The sequence below is a fragment of the Xenopus laevis genome, chromosome 3L (assembly GCF_017654675.1).
Source record: "Xenopus laevis strain J_2021 chromosome 3L, Xenopus_laevis_v10.1, whole genome shotgun sequence".
Classification (NCBI taxonomy): domain Eukaryota; kingdom Metazoa; phylum Chordata; class Amphibia; order Anura; family Pipidae; genus Xenopus; species Xenopus laevis.
In genome coordinates this window covers 118,541-138,214 of record NC_054375.1, presented here as the reverse complement: position 1 = coordinate 138,214, position 19,674 = coordinate 118,541, and the positions used below count along the sequence as shown (strand labels likewise).

The 19,674-nt window shown below is 42.7% G+C and overlaps 1 protein-coding gene across 2 annotated transcripts in view; it reads right to left on the bottom strand.

Annotated features, from left to right (window-relative positions):
• Positions 1 to 18,226, bottom strand: part of ptpro.L (protein tyrosine phosphatase, receptor type O L homeolog) — a 45,037-nt gene extending 26,811 nt beyond the window's left edge. For both annotated transcript variants that reach the window (XM_018251803.2, XM_018251804.2), the window contains exons 1-6: positions 17,536 to 18,226; positions 9,735 to 10,008; positions 9,034 to 9,192; positions 7,504 to 7,656; positions 3,274 to 3,702; positions 2,158 to 2,319 (exon numbers count right to left, since the gene is read on the bottom strand). In XM_018251803.2, coding sequence (XP_018107292.1) covers positions 2,158 to 2,319; positions 3,274 to 3,702; positions 7,504 to 7,656; positions 9,034 to 9,192; positions 9,735 to 10,008; positions 17,536 to 17,850 — 1,492 coding nt within the window. In that variant the 5' untranslated portion in view covers positions 17,851 to 18,226. The remainder of the gene's footprint in view (positions 1 to 2,157; positions 2,320 to 3,273; positions 3,703 to 7,503; positions 7,657 to 9,033; positions 9,193 to 9,734; positions 10,009 to 17,535) is intronic.
• Positions 18,227 to 19,674: the final 1,448 nt, after the last annotated feature.

Below are 19,674 nucleotides of genomic sequence, written 5' to 3'. Positions count from 1 at the left end.
ATGTGTGACTTTACAGCTTTCTATTAGGAACACACCCCAGCTAGAGAACGTGTCGTGTTTTTCTTACTGAAATTTGTGGATCACTTTGTCGTCTCACTCTACCCTAATCTTCTGTGCTGATATGAAAGACATAAGGGCAGGTTTATCAAAATGTCAGATTAGAGTTCACCACTAGTGATGGGCCAATTTGTCCCGTTTCACTGCGCCGATAAATTCTCGAATTTCCCACAAATTTTTTTATTGATGATGGCGAATTTTCAGCAGTTTTGCAAATTTATTCACCGGTGCTGAAACGCGTAAATTCACAGCAAATTCACCCATCACTATTCACCACAGACAAATTCACCCACTTTCCATTCATTCCTATGGGATTTTGGGAAGTGTATTAACCAATGGGTGAAAGTTAGGGTGACTGAACAGAATCAGAATGAACAGAAAGTGGGTGAATTGGTCTGTGGAGAAGTGTAATCTCGAAATTTGATAAATCTGCCTCATAAAGTTGGTTGCCCTGTAACATTTTAACTGACTAACACGGTACAAGAACTTGTGGCATTAGACTGAATCCCAAGGAAAGCTCTGTACCCCACCACTGGATCATGAACTAATGGACTTTGACTGAGTGTTTGTTAACACCATAAGACCTACTGTAGCTTCTTTTTGGCTTTAAACTTGTGTCTCAAAGACTTTTTTTTTTTTTTTTTAATCTCTCTTTATTAATTTTGATTAAAAAAAAATAAAAAAATAAAATGGTAAAATGGGTACAAAAGGAAAAAGGGGGACATGGGAATACATATGTCATTTCACAAGTTCCATCAAACAGAGTATTGACACATAGGGGCAAATTCACTAAGCGCAGAAGCGCCGAACGCTAGCGTTAATTCGCTAGCGTTTGGCATTTTCGTTACTGCGCAAATTCACTAACGAACGCTGGCGTAGTTTCGCTAGTGTTACTTCGCAACCTTACGCCAGGCGAATTTTCACTAGCGACGCAAATTCACTAACTTGCGCAATGTACTGAACGCTACCTTTTAGGCCAGACTTCCTTCGCCACCTCAGACCTGGCGAAGCGCAATAGAGTAGATAGGGATTGTCCCAAAAAACGCTGGCGTGTTTTCTACATGATGGGTGATAGGCTGAAAAAGATCTAAAAAATTTTTGGGGCTCCCCTCCTTCCCCCCTACATTTCATGACTCATGGCAACTTACCTAGACAGTGGGCACATGTGTAGGGAAAAATAAAATTTTTATTTGATGATTTGAAGGTTTTCTTGGCATTTGTAGTGATTCTACGTATTCCTCCATTGAAATTTGAATTTGGCGCCGTATGCAAATTAGCCTTCGCTAGCGTAACTTCAGTTTACATAGCGAATCAACGCTAGCGCAACTTTGCAACCTTATGCTACCCCTGAGCGCAACTTCGGATTTTAGTGAATTTGTGGAGCGCTGGCGACACTACGCCTGGTGAAGTGCAGCGAACTGCGGCGAAGTTGCGCCTGACGCAACTTCGAATCTTAGTGAATTTGCCCCATTGAGTAAAGACTTTTTTTTAAGACACAAAATAAAAACGAGAATTTTTTCTCCTTGGGAGCAAAACAATGGTGGTAGAAATCAATGTTAACACTGGTTGGTGATCACAGCCTTAAAGGAAATCTAAACTGAATGTAAACTTTACTCAGAATTCTTCTCAGAGCACTTTTGTCATTTACATGTAATTTTTCTATTGAGCCTTTTCTGATTTTAGACTGGGAGTTTTATAGTGCTAGTCAGGCTCAGTCTCACCATCCCATTTGTAAAGGCCTGTAGTGTCATTAACCTTCACTGTCATTTTATGCACTTCCTGTCTTCAGTTAACCCTCACGTTTCACAGGTTCCTGGTATTAGCAGTCTAAAAATGCAAATATCTCAAAATCAGCTAATGAGAAAAAGAATATAAATGACAAAACTGCTCCATTTTAAGCTAAACAAGATGCTTATATGATGTTTGCACATAAGCAATAGCAGCCTACTTAGGGTTCACCAAGTATCTATACTCACAGTATCTAGTAGAATTAAGTCAAAGGCAACTGGACATTTAGAGTTTGCCTTTGACTTAATTTAACTAGATACTGTATATATCATGACCTGGATGAATGAGAATCTTCAAAGACATTTTACTTACTGATGTAGAAGCTAATGGCTTTGGCTGGACTGCTTTCTCGAATCTCACAGGACCCCGTTGAACTGAAAGACGTGATTTCCACAAAGTATTTCCCTGGTTCCACCAGCTCTGCTACATACTCATGAGTGCTTTCATCCACACTTGACACAACACTGGCATTCCCTTTAATAAGAAATACAGAAAACTCCCCTCAGTGACTTCTAATATCCTGAATGATACTCAGAGTTCCCTGTATAACTCAGCCTGCAGCCTTGTGTCTTTATATGGTCACAGAACAACCCCTCAGTGACTTCTAATATCCTTATCATTTACAGTAGGGGGTACATTATCTCTTATAATACATGAGTGATACTCAGAGTTCCCTGTATAACTCAGCCTGCAGCCTTGTGTCTTTATATGGTCACAGAACAACCCCTCAGTGACTTCTAATATCCTTATCATTTACAGTAGGGGGTACATTATCCCTTATAATACATGAGTGATACTCAGAGTTCCCTGTATAACTCAGCCTGCAGCCTTGTGCCTTTATATGGTCACAGAACAACCCCTCAGTGACTTCTAATATCCTTATCATTTACAGTAGGGGGTACATTATCCCTTATAATACATGAGTGATACTCAGAGTTCCCTGTATAACTCAGCCTGCAGCCTTGTGCCTTTATATGGTCACAGAACAACCCCTCAGTGACTTCTAATATCCTTATCATTTACAGTAGGGGGTACATTATCCCTTATAATACATGAGTGATACTCAAGAGTTCCCTGTATAACTCAGCCTGCAGCCTTGTGTCTTTATATGGTCACAGAACAACCCCTCAGTGACTTCTAATATCCTTATCATTTACAGTAGGGGGTACATTATCCCTTATAATACATGAGTGATACTCAGAGTTCCCTGTATAACTCAACCTGCAGCCTTGTGCCTTTATATGGTCACAGAACAACCCCTCAGTGACTTCTAATATCCTTATCATTTACAGTAGGGGGTACATTATCCCTTATAATACATGAGTGATAGTAATGTAAATGACACATCCATGAACAACTATAAATCTCCTTGCAGTAACATCGTGTGTATCATTACAACAGTGAATATAGAGAATATCAATTACATACCATCTCTGAATATGTATATGTTGAAACCATCATATGCTGTGGGAGCCTTTGGGGGCAGCCAGGAGATGAGCAACTTGAAGTTGGGAGAAGGGGAAGGGGGTTCAGAGCTTCTTACTGGGGGGTCTTCATAGTCAGGGAGCATCCCATTTACAAAGCCCTCAGTGTCTGGTGGAATGGTCTCACTGGCCCACCAAAAAGGCTGAGCTGTGGCTTCGGGAAAAGTGTTATTCTTATATTGGGGGTCAGTCAAGTTGTAAAGTTGTATAAAAGTCGATCTCTCATTCTGGTCATCAAACATTTCTGCTGAGCTTTCTGGGAAATCTTGATATTTTGTCACAGTAACTTCATTATTCTTTCCATTGAGCAAATCAGTGATACTGTGGTTTAGCGGCAATATTTGCACAGAGATATTTCTAGGTGGGAAAGGCACTAAATAGAAGAAAATTCTGTTAGAACAGGCAACAGAGAAACCTCATTATTTATATTGCAGGGTTATTTATTCTGTTAATCGTGAATTCCAATTAGTTTGGACTAACAGACTCAAAGATCCGCTCGTTTGGCGACATCACCAAACGAGCAGATCTTTCCCCGATATGCCACTAACGTCATGTTATATGGGGGTAATCCGAACCTTCGGTCGTATGGTCAAACGATCGGATTACGATACGCCAAGGGGCTCCGACAGGTCGGTCGGGTAAAAAAAACCTTCCCGATCGATATCGTGGGTAGATATTGATTGAGAAGACCCGTTGGAAGCCTCCATACATGGGCAGATAAGCTGTCAAATTGGTCTAAACAACCGATATCAGCAGCTTTATCTGCCCATGTATGGCTAACTTAAGCTGCTCGGGTTTTTAACGCTTATTTATTATTACATTTTCCCGAACATTTGCTTTGCGGTAAAAACTTCGGGCACGAGACCCAGCGCACATCAATAAAATCATTGGGACTTCTCCCCTTGACTTATATGCAACATCGACAGGTCTGAGATGCCGGGATTTCAGATTCAGAGTTTTCCAGCCTTGGAGTTTAATAAATTCCGGAAAATTTGTGATTTTTTAAAAGCCCGATTTTAATGACGAAAAAATCGTGTACATCGTATGAAAAAGTCTGAAAAATTTGTGAAGATCTGATTTTTTACTGCAAAGCAAGTTTTCGGGAAAATGTAATAATGAATAAGCATAAAAAAACGAGCAGATTTGATCGGAGTTTGTAGCAGAAAACATTGAGATAAATTTGGACTTTGATAAATAGCCCCCTAACTTTTAGTTTGATGTAAAGAGGGGCATTCTGAGAATTTGCAATTGGTTTTTATCTTTTATTATTTGTGGTTTTCAGTTATTTAGTTGTTTGTATTCAGCAGCTCTCCAGTTTGAAATTGTAGCAATCTATTTGCTAAGGTGCACTGGGGATCTACAGATTAAACCCCAACATCAATCCATTGCTCTAAGAGCCCAAAGCTTTGTTTCCTACGTCAAGACCTTAGGCACAGGGTAAAGCCTCTGAGCTCTAGCTCTTATAACCTACCTTAACACATCTCTGGAAAATGTTACCTTTTGTAAGACCTGTCCTTTAGCTTACCATTAGCTTTGTTTTTTTGCACAAATGTATCCACTTGGCAAATTATGTGCCAAACCATTCAACTAGACCAGTGATCCCCAACCAGTAGCTAGTGAGTAACATGTTGCTCTCCAACCCCTTGGATGTTGCTCCCAGTGGCCTCAAAGCAGGAGCTTATTTTTGAATTCCAGGCTTGGAATGAATAAAAACCAGGTTAACTGCCAAACAGAGCCTCAATGTAGGTTGACAATCCACATAGGGGCTACCAAATGGCCAATCACGGCACTTATTTGGCACCCCAAGAACATTTTTCATGCTTGTGTTGCTCCCCAACTCCTTTTACTTCTGAATGTTGCTCATGGGTTCAAAAGGTTGGGGATCCCTGAACTAGAGAGACAGAGAACGGATTGGCTGTAGTTGTAATGGTGAGAGATTCCCCATCTGTCTCCCCTGTAACTACAACCTGCCAACAACTAGTCCTGGTACCTTCCTCCCCAGTACAAGATGGTTTGTATACTGGCCAGTGTCATTGAGAACTGTCGCTCCTGTTATCCTTACACAATCTGGATGAACAAACACAGGATCAGCCGCCTTTTTCCTGCATCAGGCTTTCTAATTCTTATCCTGCTAAATTCCTCCTGCAACTCATCTCCAATTCCCAAAGTGAGTAGGAGGCTCCCCATAAGAATGTTGCTCCTTGTCAGTCTTTTAATTTTCTCTTCTAGTTCCTGCTCACTTCCACCACAGAATAAACACCCTGGAATCCCTGCTCCAAATATGCAAACAGTTGACCAAATGTGTATTGAGTAAGACCATCAATCATGCTACCACTTGTTATCCCAGTCAACCATATTTTAAACTGTTAAACCCTTTCATTTTGTTAAAGCTCGTCATTTTGTTTAGAAACTTCAGAAAAGAGTATCTGAGCATAAAGTCAAATCACCAAGGGGCAGATTTATCAAAGGTCAAATTTTGAAGTGAAATTTAATTTGAAATTCGACCGTCGAATGGCTATAATTCAACTTCATAATCAAAGTCAAAGTTATTTTTACCGAATTTGACCGTTTTGTGGTCGAAGTAAAATCGTTGATCGAACGATTTCAGCAATCGATCGATTTTACTTAGACTACAAAAAATGTAGAAAAATTTATTAGAAGTTCCCCATAGGCTAACATAGCACTTCAACTGGTTTAATTTGGCAAACTATTGAAGTCTAAGTTTTTTTAAAGAGACAGTACTTCGATTATTGACTATTCGAATATTCAAACTATTTTACTTTGAATCGAATTCAAAGTAAATTCAAAGTCATAGTATCCTATTCGATGGTCGAAGTATCCAAAAAATTACTTTGAATTTTGAATTTTTTTACTTCGAAAATTCCCTTGAATTCACTTCGACCCTTGATAAATCTGCCCCTTAATGCCAATAAACAATGGATGACAAATCAAAGAGGCAGAAATTAAGTTTCAGAGTTTGAGGGAACATCTTCTCATGGAGATCATACATAACCTTATGTTGTTCATGATTATCATCTAAAAGAGCCGATAAATGGTTCATTACCTGAACATGTTTAAACCTTTCCTTAACTAAAGCTCTAGAAAGAGAAGGTGCAAACCAATATAATGTTATAACCCAGCCTGTAGCTGCCAGTATCTGAGATACACGTTGTTGTACAGTTAGGGAATCAGGATAAGGTGAGGATAATACAAGCAGTGAGGACAACTGAAACGTTTCAGCCCAAACAGCTGAGACAATAGGACAAATTATTTTTTTAAAGTGACCCACCAGGACAGGTTTAAAAAGTCCAGCGAGGTTTGGCCTTGATGCCCGTCACATTGTGCATACAGTAGATAAAAAGAAACAGAAAATTTGTTCTAGGGTAATAATATATACAGTGTATATTAGAAAGATCTGAGTTCTATCAAAAACCATACGTACGCCAAATGCTTTCAGAATTCACTTCCCTTTAACCAAATACATATTGACCCTAATAAAATGTGACACATATCGCCCATAAACCAATCAGAGACTAGAGGACAAACACTAAGCTCTGACCATGTACACCTCCCTCTATGGCAGCCTGTATTTCTGGGGTTTGACAGAAAAAAATCACCACATTTCTTTTCTCGTGGAGAAGAAATCCAAGTAGTTTGCAAGCATCAGAACATACACACCACCCACATTTACTGCCATCTTAAACCTTTCTCTCTTGCTGCTCCTTTCTTCTGGAATATTATCCTCAATTTCCCCATATGGAAGTCTCCCTCAGCCTCAGATCCAACCTCTTAGAGCACGAGCATGGTCCAATCTTTGCAGATAAGGGTCAATGCCTCATACATTGTACATAGCAATGCTTTTTTGCCATTTTATTATTTTATTATCTCTTTACGTTTACCACCCAATGAGACTGTAAGCTCTAGGGTCTTCCATCTCCTACATCTCTTAGCACATGGCACTTAAAGGAGAAGGAAAGGCATAATCATTATGGGTGCCAAAAAGTTACCCCCCCCCCCCCGCCAGTTATTATAATCGCTCAGGCCAGTGCTGTTTGGTGAAAACTGCACCTGACCAGGGTCCTACTGTAGGAGCACCATATTACAATCTTCTGCCTGATCTTGGATCCTCCTTGCAGAGGAGTAAACAGAAAGCTTTTTGCTTCTCACTTCTTACCTGTCCGGTGAGACTGTGGCTGATGACCAACTCCACTGTATTCCACCAGTGTACTTCTGTTAAAAGAGGCCTCAGACACCAGCTGTAGAGTTATATTACTGTAGCATGTACCAGGGAGCCAGTGATTGAAAACTGTTTTGTCCTTGAAGAAATCTGCAAATAAAAGAGACTTTTTAAACACTGAAATATTAGATTTTTGTTAGTTGGAAATATTTGGACCAAAATAGAGGCATTAATAGAAGATAGTGGACCTCAAAAAATGTTTTTAGGCTTCCTCCTACATTGAGGGAGAAGATCCTTTTTAGAAAATGTCATTGAAATTCAGCTATAATCAGGACCCACACTGGGTCTTTTATACTCCTGGGCCCCCTAGCAGCTGCTGGTCTTAGGGCCCTATTTTCACCACCTTGGAGTGAAATAGTTGTATTTTAATTCAAGTGCATTCGAGACTAGGCCCATGACATGCAAGATGTTATTCATGACATGTAAGATGTGTCTGAGGATGCATCCAGATATCCCGATTCTGTCTTGAGAAGGAGTTAAGTGCTCTTAACACTGAATGCAGATTGCTAGCACAATGATTTAGAAAGGTTCTATTATACTCCAGTTCTTGCACCTACCCATATGTAACAAGCCATATTTTGTGTAAGAGTATTTTTTAATGAAATGTAGGGACTGTGAGATTTGGGAATGGGTTGATCATGCAGTTCCCTTTATTTCAGTAGACACCTAAGGGTTCCTTCATATTACCCAGGCAGGTATGTTCCCTCCTAGTGGTCCAGAATAGTTAAAGGGGTTGCCCACTAAGAGGTAGTATGCAGGAGTATAAAGGGATTCAGATCGAGGTGTTCGGGGTCTTGCCTGGGACCTCACCTCTTTGTAAGGCTGATACAGACCTGGGGTCGATTCTTCAGTTATAGGAGTTCAGACAGAGGCAGTAGTTACTGTAATAGTCACTCTAGGAGTGAGAGAGAGCTCAGGCAAGTTAGCGAGCAGATGTTGCTCCAACACGAAGGCTTAGTGGGGTTAGTGCCCCATTGTATCTGAACCACTAGGAGTTGAAGGCCAGGTAGGGAACCAAGACACAAGTTCCCAGGCTGAAAATCCCTGTGAGCAGCACTAACTCCTCAGGAGGGAGTTACTCAAAGCGTTGGTAATTGAATGCTACTCAGTTACCCCATGAGAGGTATGGTGATGACTGTCAGTGACTCTGCTGTAACTGAAGTGATCGAGAATACTTTACTACTTTTGTTTCTGTTAATAAACCAGTTACTTTTGCTGCAAGAATTTCCTCTCTGGTCTGTGTTTTTGCTGCATGGAACCACATTGGCAGTGGGAGCTGCACAGATATAGCTGGGTCCTGGGCACAAGGCAAGCAGTTTAGCCGGGTCACACACATACACAAATCCACAGCTAAAGTGCACTTACGGGTGTGCTACACACACAAAATACAATGGAATTTAAGTCTAAGCAAAAGAGGACCATGGGGGGGTATAAATGCTCATAATTTAGCCTCCTTTTCTGGCTTACCTTTATATAACACAGTTCGAAAATGTCTGCCTTCCCAGTAACTTATATTAACTCTCGAAAAGACGTTGAATTTTTCAGGGAATTGTACTTGGAAGACTACTCCAGTCTGGGGTGACGGTTTATAGTCATGAATGGTGACGTGACTCACAGGAAGGGGTTCTGGGTTGAAGAAAAAGACAGAGCATATCATCTATTGGGGTGAAAAGAGAACCAGGAGAAACTGTCTGATTTATGCCTTCATATTTGCTTAATTTCAGTTCCTATAGCTTACCATTATGGCTATAATTCATGTCTTACTGCAACAGCAATGCACTTTGTGGAATTTGGCACCCGTTAATATGCAATATTTATGTGTAACTAAACCAAATAAAATAGCTGAGTTACTTTTAGAGACAAAAATTCATCAGTTAGGGGACTTCACTATGAAACTGTTGGGTGCTCCCAAAAAAGCAAATCGGGGCGGTTAAAGCACAGTTCCCTAAAGCTGTCAGTAAAACCTGCACTGGCAGGTCATTGAAAGCAAAGGTGGGCCTGGGTTGTTCATTGATCTCTTGTGCCTTCCAGCTTAAGGCTTTTGTAAATATTCCCAAATATGACGAGCATGAATATGAGGGGTGACAAACTGGCCGAGTATATATCTGTACCCCTGGTTTCAGACAATCACATATGGACAAACGCCACATGGGAGGCAAAATACTTACTGGTCAGCACAGTGATAGATTTACTGGATCGTGACGTCATTTTGGAGTTCACAGCAATTAGTGTTAAAATGTAATAGAGACCATGATAAGAAGCATTAAACACCAAAGGGCTGGGCAGCGTGCTGTTAAATTCTTCAAACTGGAAAAAGTAATTCTTCGATTCACCAGTTATCTTCACCAGATACACAGACTTTGTGTTCAGGACATCAGATGGTTCCAGAGATATAACAAGACAATTATCATCAGTGACTGCGACCTGAAACGTGGACCCATCCTGTAAAACAGAACAAACACACATGGAGAACATGTAAAAGGGAAAAGCAACAATAAGGATGAAGACACACGGAGCTACTAGTAGCAGCTACTTGTCACAGCTACAAAATGACAGAAATGACCCTGCCATAGACAATACTATGAATTGTTCTGCTAAAACACACGTAGAGATGATTATTTTTGCAGCAGTGTCTGCTACTATAGCTCCATGTGTCATTACCCTTAGTGATTAATCCCACCATGGTACTGTATTCCTGGGAACACCTCCCAGGCTCTTCCCAAAGCCAAAGAGAAAATGTGAAAATATGTACAGATATGGCATCTGTTATCTGGAAACCTGTTATCCAGAAACCTCAAAATTACGGAAATTTCCCTTAGACTTCATTTTATGCTAATAATCCAAATTTTTAAAAATTATTTCCTTTTTCTCTATAATAATAAAACAGCAGTTTGTACTTGATCCCAATTAAGACATAAAGAATCTTTATTGGAGGCAAAACCAGCATATTGGGTTTATATAATGTTTACATGATTTTCTTGTAGACTTAAGGTAGAAAGATCCAAATTATGGAAAGATCCATCATCTGGAAAACCCCGGGTCCTGAGCATTCTGAATAACAGGTCCCATACCGGAGTATTACAATTTCCCAACTGAAGAATGAAAAAGAGTATGTGCTAGAAACCAATGGAACTGCATGCATTAAAGTAACTGGACTGAAAAAGCTCATTCTCCAGAAATGTATATCCCAGAAGCCAATCCCAGCACATGATGGCTGTGAGACCAGTAAGTGTATTCATCTATGTGGGAGTTCTAACAATTCTCATTATACTAGAGTTACAGTTCCCTGTTAGCAATTTAATAGGACTCATTTTCCCAAATTTGCAGGTTCTATAGGCAATTCTGCAAACTCATGCAAACCATTTGATGACCCAGCTAAATCATTTTTCTTATCCTGAGCTTGAGCAACAACCCCTCTATGACATACATGGGAGAGTCCCTCTGGTTTAATTAACCAATAACCCCGTTACCATCCTACGGGTTAAGCAAACATAGGACTGGATGAATCCTAATGGGCCTCAGTGCCTGTACCTACCTCCCAACTGTCCTAATTTTGACAGCTCAACCTGCAGTCCCGAGTTTGTTACTGAAATGCCCTGACTTTCTCTTTGATCTCCTGTACTGAACGGCCAGAAAAAGATACAAAATTTCTAAAACGTAATTAGCTTTTGGCAGTTAGCCTAGAATATGTGGCAGGTGCACTTAGAACCATTTGTTACAATCTGAGATAAGCAAAGAAACAATCGTAACTATTTACGATAAGCAGGTCTCTTAGGGGAACTGTGACTTGCAGCTTATAGGGCAATTCGCCTTCATTAGCAAAACTGTAATAACACATAAAACCTGACCCCAATACCCCCAGAAATGTGTTCAAACATTCCCTTGTTGCTGATATTGCACCTCTCAGACCTACGCAAAGTCACTCTGAAATAACTTTTTTTTTATTGCTAGAATTCATGGACCTTTAAAATGTAAACTTCACACTGGTCCCTAGAAACCTTCATCTGTGTTTCTCACACCCCAGTTGTATAGTTCTGATCTTTAATAACTCAACTCCCCTTTATTCATACTATTTGGTTTGTTATTTGACTGAACTTAGGTACAGTATATTGGCTTGTGTGTGTGTCCTAAATATTGTAGAACTGGGATCCTGGCTAATGAAAGTCACACACAGAGGTCTAATAAATCTTTATCCCCAAAGGGCCCAAGTTCCCACGTGTATCCTAACACTAGGGCCCCTAACCCAACATGTATCCGAAAACCAACACTGGCTCTTGCAACAATCTGTATGCGCTATTTCAGGATTTCACTTTTTAGGGCACCAGAGGATTACATGATGGTCACATTTCTTGCCTGATGCTTAATCTTGTGTAATTCGATGAAATGCAGCCAGCACTAAAGGCACATCTGTTCACTGGCACCGCAGGAGAATCCCAGCAATCACTAGCAATCCCTACATGATGGATTACATAGGGTTACATGCAGTAACTGGCAGAGTTTTGCTGCAGGAGGCAGATGCCAATGTATGGACCAGATCAATTAGCCAAACTGAGCTCTAGGAAAATGTTGTGTTGGTGACTACTCAGAGGCAAACAGCACATGCGGGACGGGTCGCTCTGTAGTACTGAGGGTGAAAGGTTGGCTGTGGTCAAGTTACCCTGAAATGACCAACGTAAGAAAAGAAGCAGAACAAGCCCTCAAAGTCAGCATGCTCTCACCCCAATTCACATAGTTTAATATTAACACTATGAATACTGTTCCAAGCAATGAATATGAATAAATCTGCCCACATCTGCCTCAGGCTGGTCCTGTTGCACCTGATACAACGGATACATGGGCAGTTAGGGCAATTTAATTAGTTATAAGGGCTGAACAGACACATTCTTGCCTTCCAGGAATCTGCTGAGCTGACTGGACGTTGCATAAGTGGAATCTAAGTGAATGCCCCCCCTGCACTGTGTATTTGTAGGGACGACAGCAAGAATTTATCATACTGAGAGAATTAAAAAAGGACACCTAGCCCTATTACACCTTTTTTAGACGAGCAAAATCAACAGAGCTGAAACTGAAAGTACATTCTGTCCATTCATTTAATCTTTTAAACACACTTATAAAAAATCCCATAGGAATGAATAGAAACTGGGGGAGCTTTTCTGTGGTGAGCTCAAATTTAAGACTGATAAATCTGCCCCAACTGTCCCTGGGTCCAGACAGTAAGTGAAGTTGGGAAGAGTTTAGCTCAGAAGCACTTTGATCCCCATAATCATTTTGCCATTACCAACTGTATTGGATAAAGAGTAGAAGTAAAAAACTCTCATGCAAGAAATACGAAAACACTTTCACCTCACTCTGACTCAAAAGCTTGCGTTTAAACCTATAGTAGCACAAATGGAAATTTTCTTTGTAAAAGTGTTTCTTACCAACTCCAGGTATTGACCTGGTTTTATGCTAAATCTGCCTCTCCCACTGGAGCAGGAAAAAAACTCAGTACAAAGTCACACATTTACCCAACTTCAAGGGCCTGATTTAACTGAGACCATAATGGCTGGACCTGAACACCAAGGGAAATCCTGGTTGTACATGGTGGCCTAAGTGGTGGGCCCACAAAGATTAACTGGCCCAGTGAGCCATTTCCACTCTTAAATCTCATTTAAATCAGCCCTATGGAACTCTATTTGACATTACCATAACCATTCATTGGCTCCACCAATCTACAGCCAAATCAGAGCATTCAAACACTCACAGGGCTTGACCAACCTGTAGCCAATCAGAGCACACTCACACAGCCTGATAAACTTGTAGCCAATCAGGACATCCCAACACCCACAGGGCTAAACAAAACTAGTCCATCAGCAAATTGGAACATTCAGAGACGTAGACAAATCTGCAGCCAATCAAAGCATTTGAAGATTTACAGGGTTGCACCATACAGTAGCCAATTAGAGCATTAGAACATTACCATGACTAGAACAAATCATAGCATTAGATAATGATTGGCTACCAATCTGTAGCCAATCTGAGCATTATAACTTTCTGGGAATACACTAACCAAAGCCAATCAGAGCATTAGAACATTCTTAGGGCTAAAATATATTGTAGCCAATCAGCATCAGAATATTCCAAGGATAGAGCAACTTGTACCCAATCAAAGCATTACCAAATTCCCAGTGACAGACCAGCCTGTAGCCAATCAGGGTTTTAGAACATTTGCAGGGTTAAAATGTACATGGGCAAACTATTGTGGTACTCTGAAAGATCAGACTGCGGCCAAAGAGACGGAGACCATTTGAGAAGTTACACACATTTATGGCCACTGTTAAATTGTTCTGTTCATCTGAGCCAGGGGCGTAACTACAGAGGAAGCAGACCCTGCGGCTGCAGGGGGGCCCAGGAGGTATAGGGGGCCTATGAGGCCCTAATTAATGAGAAATGTCAATATATATTGGTAAAACAGGACAACCTCTGGAAATGTTGGGGGCCCTAAAATTGATTTGCTGTGGGGCCCAGTAGCATCTAGTTACTCCACTGATCTGAGCAACTGCCAAAATAACTAACTGGACAGGTAATGGTCCACTGACAAGCATAACAGGATTATGTGTTTAAACATACCCCACCTTGCCATACTTGTGCAGATAAATGGACTGCATGGCTGGCATCAGCCAAACTGCTAAAACTAATCTGGGCATGTGTGGGCAGCTTTAGAGCAACCTGGAGAATGCAAATAGTCATCATTCAGACACAATAATTACAGCAGCATATTGAGGGTCTGGCACTGCATCTTATTACAAGTGAAAAGTGAAGGTAGAAAAAACACCTGATTTATTATCAAACAACCTGGCCCATTCGTTTTGGTCTGTTCATCTCCCTGATATCCTGAATCCCACAGAGAGAGTGGGCTGTGGCCCTTCCAATATATGGTTTGCTCTAATGTGGCCATGAGTGCCTAGATCAGGGCTAATCCCCTGCATTGTTCACACCTGAGATCCCCCTGTATTGTTCACACATGTGACACCTCTATTGTTTGTATCCTAAAGCCCCTGTACTGTTCTACCTGAGACCCCTCTATTGTTTATATCCTAAAGCCCCTGTACTGTTCTACCTGAGACCCCTCTATTGTTTATATCCTAAAGCCCCTGTACTGTTCTACCTGAGACCCCTCTATTGTTTCTATCCTAAAGCCCCTGTACTGTTCTACCTGAGACCCCTCTATTGTTTATATCCTAAAGCCCCTGTACTGTTCTACCTGAGACCCAGACTGAAACTGCCACATTGTTCACCTGTTCTCACTTTATACAAAATGCTAATGGGGCCCCAGCACTGTGTCACTGTATGTAGTACATATTAGACTGAGAGCTTTCCCTGTCTCCTGCTCTGTTCTGCCTTCCCTCCCTGTGTGTGCCATTCTCTGCTTGCCCAGTGCTGCTTGTGTGTGCCATTCTCTGCTTGCCCAGTGCTGCTTATGTGTGCCATTCTCTGCTTGCCCAGTGCTGCTTGTGTGTGTCATTCTCTGCTTGCCCAGTGCTGCTTGTGTGTGCCATTCTCTTCTTGCCCAGTGCTGCTTGTGTGTGCCATTCTCTGCTTGCCCAGTACTACTTGTGTGCCATTCTCTGCTTGCCCAGTGCTGCTTGTGTGTGCCATTCTCTGCTTGCCCAGTGCTGCTTGTGTGTGCCTTTCTCTGCTTGCCCAGTGCTGCTTGTGTGTGCCATTCTCTGCTTGCCCAGTGCTGCTTGTGTGTGCCATTCTCTGCTTGCCCAGTGCTGCTTGTGTGTGCCATTCTCTGCTTGCCCAGTACTACTTGTGTGCCATTCTCTGCTTGCCCAGTGCTGCTTGTGTGTGCCATTCTCTGCTTGCCCAGTGCTGATTGTGTGTGCCATTCTCTGCTTGCCCAGTGCTGCTTGTGTGTGCCATTCTCTGCTTGCCCAGTGCTGCTTGTGTGTGCCATTCTCTGCTTGCCCAGTACTACTTGTGTGCCATTCTCTGCTTGCCCAGTGCTGCTTGTGTGTGCCATTCTCTGCTTGCCCAGTGCTGCTTGTGTGTGCCTTTCTCTGCTTGCCCAGTGCTGCTTGTGTGTGCCATTCTCTGCTTGCCCAGTGCTGCTTGTGTGTGCCATTCTCTGCTTGCCCAGTGCTGCTTGTGTGTGCCATTCTCTGCTTGCCCAGTACTACTTGTGTGCCATTCTCTGCTTGCCCAGTGCTGCTTGTGTGTGCCATTCTCTGCTTGCCCAGTGCTGATTGTGTGTGCCATTCTCTGCTTGCCCAGTGCTGCTTGTGTGTGCCATTCTCTGCTTGCCCAGTGCTGCTTGTGTGTGCCATTCTCTGCTTGCCCAGTACTACTTGTGTGCCATTCTCTGCTTGCCCAGTGCTGCTTGTGTGTGCCATTCTCTGCTTGCCCAGTGCTGCTTGTGTGTGCCTTTCTCTGCTTGCCCAGTGCTGCTTGTGTGTGCCATTCTCTGCTTGCCCAGTGCTGCTTGTGTGTGCCATTCTCTGCTTGCCCTACGCTACCTGTGGAATATAAGCCTGTTAGGGATTTGTTGTTGGGGTTTGTTAGCATTTGGAAATTGTTGTTAGGGGCCCCTAAGGTGTTTAATCATGTGTTGGGGGGGTTGTATTATCCACAGGGGAGGATGAGGCATATGGATTTAAGGGTATATTTTTAACAAGACTTCAATGTTTCACATATGAGTGATGAGGGATTTCCCTGGAGTGAGCACCAACCATTTGGTTTTTTGGTGTGTTACCACCGTTAATGTGGATATGATCTTAAAAGTTCTTGTGGTAATATGGGTGTGGTTTACAGTGGGTGTGGTTTAAAAGGGGGAGTGGCCAACACTGACTTCCATTATCGGCCCTCCACCACATAGGCCAGTAAAACTTTGGCCCTCGGTACCACAGAAGTTGGACAGCACTGCCCTGGATGATTGAGCTGTAAATTGAAATCAGGACTAATGTCTAATGCAAATCTGAACATGTAGGGCCACCTTAGAAGTGTGTGCTAAATTTTGTGCATATAAAGTGTGTCTCTTATTTTTAAAGGTGATAATGCCTCTAATGCAAAGAAAATTGTACCTTTGTACTAAATAATAGAGACCCCTGTATAATAAGGCTGGATATAGGGTTCTTTCTTTCTGCAGTGGGATCATTAAAATAACAGGATAGGGGAGAGGAAAAAAGAAATACTTGAAGTTGCACCTTCACATCTGTCACATGGTGGCTTGAGTAATAAAGATAGAGACGGGGCCTTTCTATCATATTGGAGTCGATGAATGGAGAAACTGTGTAATAACTAATAGATAGTGCCTCTATACTCCTATTCAGGGGTCAGTAGTAGAATTGGGCGCCTGTATAATAAAGATAGACATGGTTTACTACTGTCATAGTAGAAGAAAGGTATTAGTTGCTTCTTCTATAAAGGAGTAAATAGATGAATTAGGGGCTGTTTCTTATGGGTATGGGTGAGGCCCTTATACCATAGAGGGTTAAGCAGAAGGAAGGGGTCTGTATATAATAAAGATAGAGATGAATCCCTTGTCCAATAAAGGAGTAAATAGATAAATAAGGAGGCTGTATATTATGGGTACAGGTGAGGCCCTTATACCATAGGGGGTTAAGCAGAAGGAAGGGGTCTTTATATAATAAAGATAGGGATGAATCCCTTGTCCAATAAAGGAGTAAGTAGATGAATTGGGAGGCTGTATATTATGGGTATGGGTGAGGTCCTTGTACCATAGAGGGTTAAGCAGAAGGAAGAGTCTGTATATAATAAAGATAGGGATGAATCCCTTGTCTAATAAAGGAATGCAGATAAATAGGGAGACTGTATAATAAGGGAGTTTCTCTGCTCCAATCAGTAGAAGCCTAAGGGGGAGAAGGAGGGCGGCACAATGGCCGGTGATTATATCCATGACATTAATACTAATAATACTAATAATACTAATAATGATACTAATAGAAATAATTGGGTGTGACTCACCTGCAGGAAGATAAAGAGGAGGAGGCAGGTGAGAAGGATCATCACTCGGGCGGGCCGCGGGGGCCGGAGTCTCTGCAGAGGATCAGCGGCCGCTCTTTGTCCCCTCGGATTAAAGGGAAAATGTAGCGACGGATCTTGTCTTTCCGTTCCTCCCGGTCTGACCGATATCCTCGCCGGTCTCCTCCTCCTCCTCCTCCTCCCCGGCTCCCTGTCACACTCAGAGATGCGGCTCCTGCGGGGGGGGCACTCGCTGATGTCACAGTCACGTGTCTGACGACTTGGGTGGGACACAGGCTGCGCTGCAGGGGGGGGCATAGGGGATGGGCTCACACTCACTCGGGGTACAGTGAATGAGACTCACTCGGGGTACAGTGAATGAGACTCACTCGGGGTACAGTGAATGAGACTCACTCGGGGTACAGTGAATGAGACTCACTTGGGGTACAGTGGGTGACTTGGGGGTACAGTGGGTGAGCTGAGTTCCCCAGCGGAGAGTCAGGTTCCCCAGGGCACGGTCCTGTTCTAAACCACCTGTCCCGTTTTGTGACTGCTGAAATGCAGAGAAATGTGTGTAAGAACATAAGAAATATGTGCAGCTGAAGCTCAAGCTGACGTTCTCCCCTTTGTTGTCATTCCCATTGCAAAGCCTGAGCTGTCAGTGTCCAACGCTTTATCCCCCTCACTCCCTCCCTCCCTCCCGCTGTAGTAACACTGAGCACCACTTACTTATCTCTCCCACATCACGTCGCCTTCCAAAGTACCCGCCCCCGCTGTCACTCGATAGGCTAGTTACAAGGTAGGGCGGAGATAGAGGGAGATACTGATAGATCTGCCAATCACATTCTTCCCTGGTCTCCTCAGTGTGACACGGACCCTGCTGCTGCTGCTGCTGCCTGTACTGACTGAGAAGCACCGGAGTGAACTCTCACAGGCACAACCTATTCCTCTTGCTCTGAAACAGTTACAACTCACACCGTGTTTCTTGTGACCCATTCGTGTCTGAAAGTGGCCAATAAAGGAGCTGACATTCAAAGCATCACGAGGGTAAGGAGAGGGTCAGTGGTAACTAGATGTTGCTGGGCCCCACAGCAAATTCATTTTAGGGCCCCCAACATATCCAGTGTTTGTCCTGTTTTAACAATATATGTTGAAATTGCTCATCAATGAGAGCCTCATGGGGCCCCCTGTACCTCTTGGGCCCCCCTACAGCCGCAGGGTCTGCTTCCTCTGTAGTTACGCCCGAGGGTTTAAGCCTTTTAGGATAAGTGAGAGGGTTGTTTTCTTTTCCCTGGTCACTGTCATTTGCTCAAACTTCTTTTCTAATAAACCCCCTTAGAGATAACAGGAGTCTTATATAAGGGCTAAGCCATCACTTTGTACTATTCCTTATATAATACCCACATGATCTCACTAGCAGTAAAGGGGTTAATAGGAATGATAATTCAGAAAACACAAGAGCTGACTATCCTCTTCCTTATGCTGAAAAGCCAGTCCTGCTCTGTCCTTGTCCCACACGTAACACTGACACGTGCAGTGAATCCAACAAACTATTGGTCTGTTTACTTAAAGGCAGACGCTCAGATTCGGGGAGATTAGTCGCCCAGCCACAAATCTGCTCTTCTTTGGGCGACTACTCTCCCCGAACTGCCTCCGCTGGCTACAATCTAAATTGCCGACGGGATGGCAATCAGGGCGCTTTGTTTTCCGAATATAACTCACCCCAAATCTCCCCCTAACTGACCTTCAGACTGGGCCCCCTTAGCTCATAACAAGGTTACAGATATATAGAAACATTGAGGTGTCACCCTGCTATAGTTCCAGGGGTACCCAGGGTACAAATAAACACTCACCCCAAATCTCCCCCTAACTGACCTTCAGACTGGGCCCCCTTAGCTCATAACAAGGTTACAGATCTATAGAAACATTGGGGTGTCACCCTGCTATAGTTCCAGGGGTACCCAGGGCACAAATAAGCACTCACCCCAAATCTCCCCCTAACTGGCCTTCAGACTGGGCCCCCTTAGCTCATAACAAGGTTACAGATATATAGAAACATTGGGGTGTCACCCTGCTATAGTTCCAGGGGTACCCAGGGCACAAATAAGCACTCACCCAAAATCTCCCCCTAACTGACCTTCA